The sequence below is a fragment of the Centruroides sculpturatus genome, unplaced genomic scaffold (assembly GCF_000671375.1).
Source record: "Centruroides sculpturatus isolate CEXI.00-Female unplaced genomic scaffold, Cexi_2.0 scaffold671, whole genome shotgun sequence".
In the NCBI taxonomy this organism is placed as follows: domain Eukaryota; kingdom Metazoa; phylum Arthropoda; class Arachnida; order Scorpiones; family Buthidae; genus Centruroides; species Centruroides sculpturatus.
Genome location: NW_019384884.1, coordinates 334,524 through 348,997, shown reverse-complemented (window position 1 = coordinate 348,997; position 14,474 = coordinate 334,524). Strand labels below are relative to the sequence as shown.

The 14,474-nt window shown below is 29.2% G+C and overlaps 1 protein-coding gene across 3 annotated transcripts in view; it reads right to left on the bottom strand.

Annotated features, from left to right (window-relative positions):
* LOC111631089 (choline/ethanolamine kinase-like) overlaps positions 1 to 12,781 on the bottom strand; it is a 113,672-nt gene extending 100,891 nt beyond the window's left edge. For all 3 annotated transcript variants that reach the window (XM_023375280.1, XM_023375279.1, XM_023375281.1), the window contains exon 1: positions 12,703 to 12,781. In XM_023375280.1, the coding sequence (XP_023231048.1) occupies positions 12,703 to 12,764 (62 nt within the window). In that variant the 5' untranslated portion in view covers positions 12,765 to 12,781. The remainder of the gene's footprint in view (positions 1 to 12,702) is intronic.
* Positions 12,782 to 14,474: the final 1,693 nt, after the last annotated feature.

Genomic DNA, 14,474 nt, shown 5'->3' with positions numbered 1-14,474 from the left:
ACTCAAGACAGCGTAAGCACAATTATTCCAGATATTACAGGTTCCGACAAGTAAAGAATTTTTATAGTCCTGCCACAAATAAGCTATATATTGATTATTGACCATTTGTGACATGCTATAACGAGCAAAAATTAAAAAAAAACTAATAGGTAGGTTTAAAATTAATAAATACAAATGTATTCTGACAGTGAATGAGATAATTATGCTTCCTATTTGCAAAATTCCTCAACCTTAACACAAAATAAGAAAAAAAGTGAATTTTTAAGAAATTTGCGGGATTTCCCGGGATAAGAAAAATTTCCCGGGTTAAAAAAACAACCGGGATCCCGTTTGAGAAACCCTAGTGGAGACCATGTCGAATACTTGTCTAATAAACACACAAAGACATTTTCATTACTGTTTTGTATGTCGACGCCGCCTATCGGTGATGTTTGGGACTAATTTTTTCCCGTCAACAAAAACTCCCAGTGCCAACAATACACTTACCACATAAACTGCATTTCATTCCATAATTTTTACTTTTTTTTTATGAATGTAAAATTTTTACAAACTTTTTGCCCATCCTGTATTTCATCGTTAATAATTTAATCAAATCTCTAAGATGATAACACAATATTACTTAGTTATGATATAACGGATTAGCATTAATAAAAAGCTCAGTTTCTTTTCAATTATCTATTGTATAAATTTACATTTTGTAGATTGTAGTCACTTTATTCAATAATACTAAATAAATAACAATTTATTAGAAGCAATTAGCTAGGTATAGAAATGAGAAAAGAATAGACAGGAAAGTACAGAAAAATTTTAAACGTTATAGTATATGTTTTTCCTGTTTATTCTATTCTCATTAGATCGGATACATGCAACTGGATATTTTCATATAATATTCAATTGCAAATAATACAAGAAATAAAATAAACAAAAAATCTAAAATTTATTTCTAATATTCTATTTTTTATCTAATAATCTAACATTTATTTTGTAAAACTGATTTTGTACAGTTATTTTCTTCCCGCAAGTGGCCGATTGACTAAAAGCACTGAACACTGATAGCAGTGGTGTGGGTGTCAGCCGCCCGGGGCGGAGGAAAATTTCGGCCCTCCCCTTATTTAGGTATTTCAATTTAAAAGACCAAAATTCAGTTTCGTCACAGAACAAGCAATGAAAAATTCGGTGGTAGTGCAGCGACCTGTTTAAAATAGTTCTATTGGATATTAGTGGTGTATATGAACGCGAATGAATCGTACAAGCAAAAAAAAGGTCAACAGGTTTCGCAGGATTTCCTCGGATGAAAAAATTACCCTACTTCACCCGGACGACGAGCCGATTCCCGGACTATCCGGACGATAGCACTATCGTAGGCGCGATGCAAGTATAGATTAGGATCTTTCAAATTTTTACAAGATATTATTATTATTTATTGTGAAATTTTGCCGCCCCTACTACGGTAAGCCACTGACTGATAGTTAGTTGATCATGGTTCTTTCTGACTAATGGACTGGTCAAGTGGAATTTTTCAGGTTTTCAACGATATCTAACACCTAAATACAGTTTCTCATAGGAAATCCTCCTGAAAGTCATCTACCTTGGTAAATTGCCTATGTAATGCGTTGCCTTAGCCAATCAATCCAATTCAATTTACCCTTTTCTTCTGTTTTATGGCAACAAAAATTCGATATAATTTATGAATTAAAATAAAATTTATTCATAAATTAATTTTTTTTAAACTAAGATATTACTCAAAAGAATGTTTATATTTATATTCGGAAAGATAAAAGTACAATTTATTATAGGTAAGATTACCTATGTATTATCCTTCCTATAAAATAAATGAATTGGCTACTTATACTAAAAACAAAACCTTAAATATCCATTCAATATCTAACCAAAATTTGTGTATATTCTGGGAAGACAGCCATACAATAAGCTGTTAATCTACCATTGTGGAGATTCTGATTCTAACCCGGTTCAAACCTTCAAATTTATCATGAGAAGTACAGTACAGATGCGGACATTCTTCGCTCGTGCTATATAGATCCCATAGTGGATCAGGCCATATAGTCTATCTACAGAGTGTCCTGTACCTTGTGCTAATCAGTCTGCTAGTCTATTTCCATTGAGAGGTTTTAAAAAATGTATTATCTCCATCATAAAGAGACTAAAACTCTTTTCACTGGACCAAAATGATATATCTTGAGAAGATTCATATAAATAAATGCAAAATAATGAATTCAAAGGTATTGAATTAAATTGCAAAAAATAAATAAATCGGCATCATTGTCAGATGTCGAATTTTTGAAAATACCATAAGGTATAAGATCTTTTATAAAACTAATTTCCATTACAAACTTATATTTCAAATATTTTAACACACATCATAGAGTAAATTTAAAACTAAGTATAAAATTTGTAAAAAAAAACCAACCTTAGTTCCGCCTGAGCAATTAGGCAGCAAGTACAGTACATGTCAGCCGTTATGGTTGCTACAAGTCCTACAACGTATTTTCGTCCTTGTTGCAAGTGTATCGTACAAAGTCCATTTTGATTTTTTACGAATAAAAATCGGATAAAAAATTTTAAAATTCAGTTACTGGATTGTCCAATTATCATATATATTCGAACCAAAACAAAAGTTATCATCAAAATTATGAGTAGATTGGAGCCTATATGATGCACTTAATTATATTAAACAATTAAAATTATATGAACTATGACAGGTAATACAAATTTCGTGTGATAATACGAAGGCATAAAGTAGAAGAGCTTCTTTCGTTTATGTTAAGTGAGTGATGCATCATGTATTACCTTGTTTTGCAGAAACTAAATAACTGTTAAGATATTTTCTACATAGTCCTTATGCTCTAAAATATAAAATGTTGACGGCCAGATGTTCAAGGCTGTAAACATATATGTGCGCCATTCTGGGAGACCCAGGTTCGGTTATGGATCAAAACCCACGAATTTTTAATAGATTATCTGTAGTGACGGAGAGATGGGCAACTGTCCAGACGCTATGTTAAGAGTGCGTCAAAGCTATAAACTTAAAACTTTCTACATGATTCTGAGATTTGTATTTCTGTCTAGATAATAATGTATCCTTTCTCTCCTATAAGAAAATACACTGCCTGCCCTGCTATGACTTGCCCCCAGGGCATGCCAGCTCTTGGAAGAGAACTGAACCGTACTCACAAAAATGAGTGCAAATTAATGGTACTAAATTCGAAAACTATGGACGATAAACTAGATATCATAGTTGAAAACCGAATAAGTGTAAAGCCTGGTGAACTAGCACAAGATATTGAACTTACAGCAGAAAACGCTTTATGAACATTGTTCTTGCTTAAATTAATTAATTAGTAATCTAATCAACAAAGTAATGTGTTATGTTCAAAAAGTTTCTTGCATTTTGCTAAAAAGTTGCATTTTTAATTGTCACTGTGAAGTTAATACGAGTAGTGATGTTTGCAAGTACTGATATTCATATTCTACATGCATTACAATTCGTGATATAGCGCTTTAAATTCCGCTTTGATTTATCTGTCAAATCACCTGTCCCTCACCCAACGAGCATGAAAAAAGGGTCTCTTCAGCGTCCAGCATCCATAGGATGGTGTTAAAAAATTTTAAAAACATTATAAAACTAGAATATAGTTTATAAAAATATTTTTTTAATGTCATGTGAAAATTTTTAATTTTTAAGGACATGCAGTACGAGTAGCAAATAGTTTATTCTTTACAGGTATGGCATTTTCTCTAAGAAAAAATTTTATGACGACATATTCAATATATTCAGTATATTTTATAACACATAATACGAAGAATGGTATATGCGTATTATTTACAAATGTCAAAACTTTGACAATATGGTAATTCTAAATTTTCTCTCTAAACATTGCTGTAATTAAATTCAAAAGATTCATTTTTAATTCTTCGTTATTCACAAAAACGTCTGACTCAGGCATACTGTAAATATGGTAGTTTACACTGTTAGTCAGGGCATGATTACAAAGTTATAATTATCTTGAATGAATTTACATGCTTATAAACAATTGATAGTATATAATGATACAGCATTTTATAGGTACTCTGTCATTTAACGAATGATATAATTAAAATTACGTTAGTTAGGCGGGACGACTATACATTTTTACTGGTGGACGGATTTGTTGCTCGACAATATGGAGAGAGATAACACTTGCGGATCTAGGTTTTTCGGGGCCTGGGGCTTATTGAAGTCCAATGGGGAACCATTTTTTTGTTAGATTAAGAATCTTTAAATTGGGGTTTAAAATTCATTTTTAATAATATCAAAATCAGAGTTGAAATATATTTATTTATAAAATAGTGTGGAATGACAAACTTTATATCTTATATAAAAAAAAACATAAATACTATTAACAAAAACGAATAAACAAACAATATTTATAATAAAACAAAATGAATTAAAATAAATATACCATCATGCCATTTATCCATAGCATTAACTATTTTTTACTGTACGATAAGTTGTTAATGAAAAAGTATTAAAAATTAATGTAATAATTCAATTTTTGTGGGCACTTGACTCTTGGGGGCCTAGGGCTTAAGCCCTATTAGTCCCTATGTAGATCCGTCCCTGGACACAAGGCACATTTTCCTCCAGCAGTCAGTCAGGTGATGACGGATGTCGCTACTCGCTGCTTATAAATTGGCGCGAGTATCATCCGAGACGTTCAGTGATTGATTGTTGGTGGCAACAAGTTGTAGTTTTCCACCTTCCGAAAAACCAATGTTAGCCGATTTCTTTGTCAGGCATCAAGTTTTGTGACGTCAAAATCAGCCAACCAACCAATCATGTTTGGCAGCAAAATCGTTTAGTGTTTAAGTTACGATTAAAAGACGTTTTTGATAATTATAATAATAATAATTCTCTGACGGCTGGGTGACCGAAAAAGTTAAAATGTCAGCCTACCATTCTGGGGAATCAGGGATGAACAGGTTGAAAAAACTCCAGAAACTTTTCGATTGGGTGGTCTATCTTGGATATATCGGATCCGACCCTCGCCTCTGTTGTGAGGCTGATCGAGTGCACGATGGATTCGACCAGATGGGTTCGTGAGTGTGGAAAAAGGTCCTCTACGTGCCCACACGGTGGAAAGGGTTTTAAAAAAATATGCTAATATAAAAATTTTCCATTTATTGATTATTTTTCCGCAAAAGGTATTCTAAAAGTTAGATAAATACCCGGATTTCAGGGTTTTCGAACTATAAAAAGTTTTTAATTTCTTATAATTGTTAGGCCTCACAGAAATGAAATTGATTCTTATAAGATAAAATTCGTTCCGGAAACTGTCACTTTTTATAGCCTTATTTGTTCTTCATAAAAGTTTATAGTCGAAATGGCGTCTTATAACAACAGATTAAAATTGTTTCAAAGTGAACGGAAACATAAGTACTGTACACTCTGAAATCTTACATACGGTAAATGATATAAAATACAAATCGTAAACTGTTTAATACTTTGAAAGAAGCAGAATATTGTATTCCACTGACTTTTTCCTCCTCCTCATTAAAATGCAGGTTATTCTACAAATAAATTTATACAGCATTTTAAACTTTAAAAGAGTAAAAAATAAATTTGACGAATTTACTGTTGCAAAATGATTATATCTTATTTTTTAATATAAGGAAAATAAAATATAATAATAAACACTAACTAAAGTAATATAATAATAAAGTAATATGATACTAACTAGTGATAAATGTAAAAACTAAAATTAACTTTTTTAAAATTTTTATTCAAGAATAAAATATTTGGTATGATTTACTGTATTAAGCTAAAACAAAGTGGATAGAAATATATCAGGAATTCAGATGAGTTTTATTACTTCATAGCATTAAATATAAATATTTAGACATAAAGCATGATGCTTTAAAACAAGAATTCAAACAAAATGTAAAAAGAAAATCAATGATTAACCATACAAAAATTCTATTCTTGCAATCAACAAAATGTATATTTATATTCTACAATAAAACAGATTTTATTTCTTTTTAGAATATACAAGTTTCCTTATATCCACTTTTTTTATTTTTTATTGTTTTAGTATACTTTCATACTTTCCTTTTCTAATACACAGGTATTCCTTTTATTAATATTTTTATTTAAAACTCTTCTCGAACTTTCAAAGTTAACTATCAGGTAACCAAAAAAGTTCTGTCGTTTTTTGTTGAAAGAAAACAAACATAAAAATGTATAGGAAATAACACAATTTATTCATCAAAATAACCACCCTCACATTCAATAACCTGTTCCCAACGGGAAACAAGCTTATAAATTCCATTTTTATAAAAGTCACAATTTTTAGAGTTGAAAAACTTCCCTAATTCCGTTTCTATAACCTCTCTATTTCTAAACTGTCAATTTCGCAGATGATTATCTAGGCTTAAAAATAGGTGATAGTCAGAAGGGCTAATGTCAGGGAAATAAGGAGGGTGCAAAAGAGGTTCCCATCCAAGGGTCTGAATTGTGTCAGAGGTCACACGCGCAACATGATGTCTATAGCATTATTGTGTAGGAAAAGAACGCCTTTATGGTTCACTAAAGCTGGTGGTTTTTTCAAAAGTGATTGGTGAACTCAATGCAGTTGGTCACTGTAGACATTAGCAGTAATAGTCTGGCCAGATGGTATAAGTTCATAGTGAACAATTCCATTTGCAGTCCACCATATGCACAATATTGGCAGGTGCCAATTGATGAAGTATCCATTTACTGAGCTTGTAAACTTTCCCAAGACAATGCAAATGTAAACGGACAGTTTCATCACTTACGGAGAACCTTTGTGCTAACATCTGACAAGTTTGAGCAGAATATTCTTCGATTGCAGCCTGTAATTCAACATCATTCTCATGGCGCATCTTTAAGCGACTCATTGCCGGAAGAAAATTTTGTAAACCATCTTTGGGTGGTGTGAGTGCTAACAGAACCTTGTCCAAAAGCCTGGCATATTTTTTGAGCCATTTGCACAGCACTTGTTCCAAGTTTAAACTCATACAACATACAAGCACGAATTACAGAGTTTGGAGTACTCATCTTCAAGTCAATTTTTATAATATTAAGAGATAACCTTTCCACTTCTCTTTATATAAGGTGAGTCAGCATTAAATCTTGATTAACATATTGCTGGAATTTTAGTGTCATCTATTGTGTATTGCGTGTAACATTCTTTAAACTTTGTAGTTTCACAAAAAACGACAGAACTTTTTTGGTTACCTAATACAAGTTAAAGTTAAAAATGTTCTATAATCAATTTTTGGTCATCATAAATCTAAAAATTGTTCAATCCTGATGGTCAATTAACTGACTGAAAACATTAGATTAAATTTATAGACTGCATATTAAAGGTTGGTAAAGTGTAGTTATTTAAAACTCTTTACTGTTTACTTTATTCACAATTTACTTAGATATTTTATAGTATATTACAAACAAGTTGTCACTACTATAACCAAAACACACAACTTCTGCCATCCAAGTAATACTGTGTTCATTATAACTATCTATATTTATAACTATAACTTAAATTTTGTAATGTTTTTATAACCAGATTTATGTAAAATAAAGAGAACTGATGAGGGACATATAGTCTGAAATGCATATCCTCAGTAATAAAGCAAAAGCTATCTTCTAAACCAAATGATTACCATAATTAATCAGGCTATTTTTTGCTACAATTAATAGTCTGGTTAATTACAGCAATCCTTTGGTTAATTACAGCAATGTATTAATACAATATGTTTATATATACCAAAATCTATTTTCATTGTGTGTTCCTGTGCAATTTATTCTCAAGCAATCTTATGCTTATTTCATAGATACTGCCTGCTCTGCAGAGCAGGCAAGCAGTATCTATGAAAAAGAATCAAGGTACATCAATTGACATTTGTGCATTATTCTCAGAAACCATTCATTCCTGAAAACAGGCCCTGATGAACTTTTTTTATTCCTCTTATAAGGAATCATTACCCTTCCTCCTGATATATCCTGTAGATATCTTTACATTTTTATTTAAATTATTTTACAGATTCAACTTTAAAATATATACAGTATATATTTTTTAAGGCTGAATCTATAAGGTAGAAAATTATACTACTTTTGAGCTAGCAGCTCTGTGTAACTAAAATATATTGTAAGATTATTTTAAGAACTGTTAAACTGCTTTGGAACAATTGTTATTATTAATGATTTCCACAAAACAACTAAATCATAAATAATAACTCATTAAGAATACATTCTTAAAACATATTTTGGTAAATATATATAATTTGGGTAACTAGTACATAAATTTGTCTGTTTTACAAATTTATTGTGCATATATCTGGGTGCTTGCACATATGCACGCACAAATGTTCATAATGTGCATGTTTTTACATGCTCATTATGTTCTTTCAATGTAAGCTATATTTTTCTGAATATATTATAATTATATAAAAAAGAATCAAAATTTAAATAAATACAAAGTTATAAGCCAAAAAATTACCTAATGCACTAATACAATATATAATAATAATGATTATTTTATGAATAATCATATAAAAAGAAAATTTATTGTATAAATTTATATAAATATATTTAATGCCATAATTAAGTATAACTATAAATATTTAAAATATTTAAATATTTTAAATATTTTTGAAACTATAAACATTAATAGTAATGATATTAGTGAGCCATAAAATTCTTTGCAGTTGTATGCATTTTTTATCACTGTGCTGTCTAACTTTATCTTTAAAACTTTCATTTAATTTCAACATGAAACAAACAACATTCCAAAACTGAAAAATAAATTTAAGGGAAAGTTTTACAATTTTAATAAAAAGATATGCATATAAGGTTATATGAACAGTGGTTAAACAGAAAAAATATCTATTAATAAACATAAAACATTGTTACATCATTTAATTATTTTGTGCTTAATTTATCCCTTCATTGGGCATGCCTTTTACTTTCATGACAGGACACATGGCTATTACACTGCATATGCAATATTACTTCATATCCTCCAATATTTAAAATTATTAAAATTTTACTAATATATTACTAATTAAAAATTTATAAAGATAAATAAATATTTAGAAGTTATTTCAATCAGTAATTATGACTATCTTGACTATGAATTCCTTGAATATCCTGACTATAATTAATAATTAATAACTATTTCCCCCTTCACTTTTTGACTCTGCCCTCTGAAAACTAAGAGGACGTTTTAATCATTCTCATATCACGGATTTGGTTAGGTCCACAATGAGGGAAGCTTGGCTGAGGCAGACTGTTTTTTTTTTTTTTTTAAATCAGAAAAATAACAATAATAATGACTATTATTATAGTTATTTTGCAATGCTATTCAGGTGTCAGCCACTCTGGAGGGCCCAGAATCAAATCAGAGTAACTAAAAAACTTCAGGAAATTTTCTAGGAGTATGTCCAAAACATATTGTGCTCCTGAAAAATTCCTGGAGTTTTTCACTCGCTCAGATTTGATTCTAGGCTCTACAGAATGGCTAATACCTGAATTTCCTCAGCCATCGGTCCAACTGACTATTTTTTTTTCTTTTTATCAGAAAAATTTATTTTATATAATTTCAAATATTTTCAGACTTTATGTTTGTCTGCAAGGTTATATTGTCTATTAAACATATGAAAAAATTATTTTCACCAGTGCTAAAAAGTGGATATATTTCATTTTAACAGAAAATAAGTATAAATTTTTCAAAATGTTAAGGATTGTTTATATAAAATTACATTTATATTCTGATAAAAATAAAACAAGAAGTGTGTTATTTTAAAAGTTAAAGAAGACATTTCTGTACTACTGATTATATCCTAGCATAAACATGCATAATATTAATTCAATGTTCAGTCATGTCCAAAGAAAAAAACAATAATTACAAATAAATATTGTATTCCAATATTAATAAAAATGGGAAAGATTCACTAATAAAATTTTATAATTAAATTTAAAATGTTTCTAGAATTATTATAAATCAATTCTATATTTCAAAAGGAATCTTGATTTTAATACAAATAATATTAGATACTTCATTCTACATTCTAAATGGCTACAACAGACAAAATAATTTTCCATTAACAAATGTGAAAAATGTACTTTTGAATATTAAATTAAATTCTTTAAATTTTTTTCCAAAAGTGAAAACTTTTAAAATATACTACAGATCTAGAATAGCTCAGATATAGAAATAAATAATATACCTGTATGCACAAATTTTAATAATATACCTAAGAAATAGAATGTCATTTTAATAATAAGTCAAGCATTAAAAGAACTTTGATCTTTTTTATTCAAAAGTCATTTGTCACCCCAAAGCCCATTATGAGTAATTAAAAAAAAAAAAAAAACAGCTATGGAAAGACCTTGAATTCAGTTTCATTATCTAAAATAACATGAGATAAGTTTAGACTATCTAAACAGGAAAAAAAAAATAAGAATGGTATTTTACACAAATTTAGAACAAAAGAAAAGTATAAGAAACAGATAGAACATTTCTGTGAGAATAAAAGACTATTTTAAATAATAAATTGAAAAAAGTAAACAATTCTTGTTCTAGATAAAATAATGGTACTTAAATATACTGTAACACTTGATATTAATATCATTAGATTTTTTCAAAACAAAAGCATACAACCATTTATAATTCATTAATTATTAGAAAATCAATAAATCCACAATACAAAATAATTCAAAGTTTCAGCATTTTTTTATTCAAAATATTGAAGTAATATTCACAATTCTTCTTACTTATAATTCTCATCAATATCACAGAGTTATATAATAAAATTCATAATCTTTGATAAATTAATGTTTAACTTTTTTATTATTAAATTAAAATGTAAATATTACATTATGTAGTTTAAATTTTCATATCTAAATTTAATATTAACTTCATAACTGTGGTTTAATGAAACCAAGTGCTTGATTTTTTTTACAAAAACTTAACTGATGTATGTTGCATTCATGTCAGTCTCTTTGTTTACAGTACTTAAGTTATTAGAGCTGATAAAAGTAAGCAATTTGTCCTGATAAAATCTAACATTTTGATAAAATTTACTGATTAAGTTCATATAATTACATGATGCTAAAATAAAATATAATTAATATGTCTGTAAGTTAATATCAAGTAATATCAAGCAATTCATTCCAAGATGAAGAATTTAATATTAATATTTTATAAGAGAGATTAATTTGTGTGGTAAAATAACTTAATGTCTACAACTTAGTAACATTAGGTCAGTGGTTCCCAACCTTTTTGGACCAATGGCACACTTAAACAATCACACAAAAGTTGCAGCACATCTTTTTATTAAATATCACTAAACCAGTCAACAGGTCAATCATGCTTTTTCTATGATAGTTTATGAATACCAAGTTCTGAATATAGTTGAAAACAGCAGAAATACACTTTGTTATACTTTTCCAAATATTAAAATTTGTTTTTAATTTTTACTATTCATCTAATTTTCATAACACACCAGTTGGGAACCACTGTGTTAGATTATTGATCTATAAAATACAAATTGAATTTAAAAATATCCTTAAAAAAATTTTTAATGACCTAAATAATCATCAATTAAACCCAAATTATCAAAATTTTTAAGAATACAGTATTGTCATTAGAATTAATAACTGACTCTGAAATTAAGATTACATAAATTTTCAATTATTAATATTAAATCCAAATTATTTTTGTACTAAAATATATCTTTAAAAATAAATTTAAATATATTTTTAAAAGTTAAATTTTGGAATGGATTTTATTAAAATCGAGTCAAAATCTCTCAAATTTTACAAAAAAAAATAACAAATATAACTCAAAAATTAGTAATTAGAAACTATTCATTTATAATTTATCATTTTAAAAATTAAGTTTTTAATACATTGATTTTGTATATTAAACACAAATTCTAGATATTCTCATCTCTCATTATGACAAATTAAATTTCTAGAATGCATGCGAATATCTGCATGTGAAAAATTTTTATTTAAATTCAGATTTAACCGAAATTTGAATACGAATCTGCATGAGAATATCTAGAAATATGGATTCCAGAAATTCTGATTTATCAACAAACAACGTAGCATTCTCATTTAGAATTCATATCTAGTTTTACATTTTCAAGTCAGAATATCTAATCTATATAGAATGTACATATGAATTAATCAATGCAGCTTTTCACAGTTGGCAAAATTTAAACATGCTAATAATTTTCATTGGGTTAATGGGGCATCTTCAGGAATAGACAGTTAAAAGTGGAATCAACTCTCCATGCTTGAAGATGATCCGTTAACTGGGTCAAAAGCATTAGCATTCTTGAAATTTCCACCACTATGAAAAGATGCATTGATTAATTCATATCTACATTCTACATAGATTACATATTCTGACTTGGAAGATATGAATTCTAGATGAGAATATCTAGAATTCATGTTTAGATATCTTCCTATGGAGTTCCTACTAGAATATACTGTAGATATGAGAATTTCACATGTGAATAATTCTACACATTCTTTCTGCTATTAAAGACATGTTTTTATCTTTGTATGGCATTATATATACGGGAAATATTTTAAATATCGATTCTAAAAGATAAAAGCACGCGATAAACAAGAATAATGGAAACAACACGTGACATATTAAATGGACTTACCTTTGAAAGGAAGCGATTTTATTTGCCAAGAATCTCCAATGAAGAATGTTGTGAATATTCATATGTTTATATTCAGTGAATTTTAAAAAAAAAAAAACAGCTATGGAAAGACCTTGAATTCNTATATACACAGTATAAACTTCTTATGTCTTCTATTACTTTTCGTAATTTCGCGCCTGCGCGTATCATTTAAAAAGTAATAAAAATTTATGAGAAATTATATTCCATATAACATGAAAATTATTTAAATATTTTTAAAAAAATTATTTAAAATATTGTAGAATATGTATTAAATTATAAATAAATTTATGCTTATTTAAAAAAGTTACTTTTATGCATTAATTTTTTTCCTTATTTGATATTAATGCACGGTTTTTTTAAATAATTAATTTTTGTAAACGTGAAAAAGTTTTTAAGATAAAATAAAAAAAAATATTTTAATGTTTTATAAATGATTAATTAAAATGATGGCTTTATTCAACGATATAATTACTAGACCCCGAATTGAATAAAAGTTAATGTAGAAACTAGTGCCACCATCTGAAGTCAAAGAAACTACGCGCTGCCATGACAGTCTAAGGCAAAAAGTGCCTATGCTGCGGCAGCAAAAAGAAGCTGAAATGCTTGAACCACCACATCAGATAATCAGCCTCATCGTGATGCTTCTATAAAACAAATGTACACCAAACTTGCTCTGTTTATAGATTTATTGATCGGTTTGAAAATATTCATATGGGACTGTCTATAAATTACTTCGCATTTTTATTGAATTTTTACTCTCCCTCCACGTCTTGTCCCAGTTTTTCCAAGTTTCCCTCCCTTCTTCGGACGTCCAACAAAACTAGATCTTCCTTAAATCTTTATCACTTTATGAATGATAGATAGATACCGTAAGTAGAAACGAAACACAAAAAATTTTGAAATAAATATAATAAAATGTATAAACTGTATAAATTTTTAATGAAATATACGGACGTCCACTGAATCACAACTCCCCCCCTTATCCGATTTTCGTGCCACTTAACTTACCTCCATCGGGGCGGATGGCCGAGCGGTCAAGGTAACAACCAACTGCTCTGGGGGATCCGGAATCGAATCCGTACTGCGTCGAAAAATCTCCAGGAAATTTTCGGGGGTGGTGTGACCGGATATGTCGGGCCCCGTCCCTCGCCACCCGACCGCCCCATTGTGGACCTGGCCGAACCCATAATAAGCTTGCTAAAAGATATCCTCTTAGTGCCCACAGGACAGAGAGTTTTAAAAAAAACCACCTCCATCCCATCCAGTGTGGACGTCATTTATGGACAGTCCCTATGAACGATTGTATATTATCCAGGGTAGGCACTCCTTGATTTTCAACAAAACCCCAGGAACCAATGGTGTTCGTAAGTCGAGGAGGGCCTGTGTATGTTTCTTGTATTTTATGTTCCATAATTCGCAAAATTATGAAATTTGGAATTGTATTGTTGTTTCAAGAATTCAGTTTTCAGAATTATTAACAGTTTTATTGTTAATTAATGCGATTTTCGAAGAGCTTTTACGTAATGTTTTCTGCAACGATTGCTGAAAATGCGATGTTAATGATTTTTACATTTATTTTGGTATTCCTCGAAGTGTCAGCAAACGCCAGAGGAATTTCTCAAACCGGACACGACAACAAATACCCAGCGATCGAATGGAAAGATGGACATGCTTCCATTCGTTTCGAGAATCAAGATGAAATAAACAATCTCATCATTAACCACCGAATTATGAGAAAACTACTGAAAAAG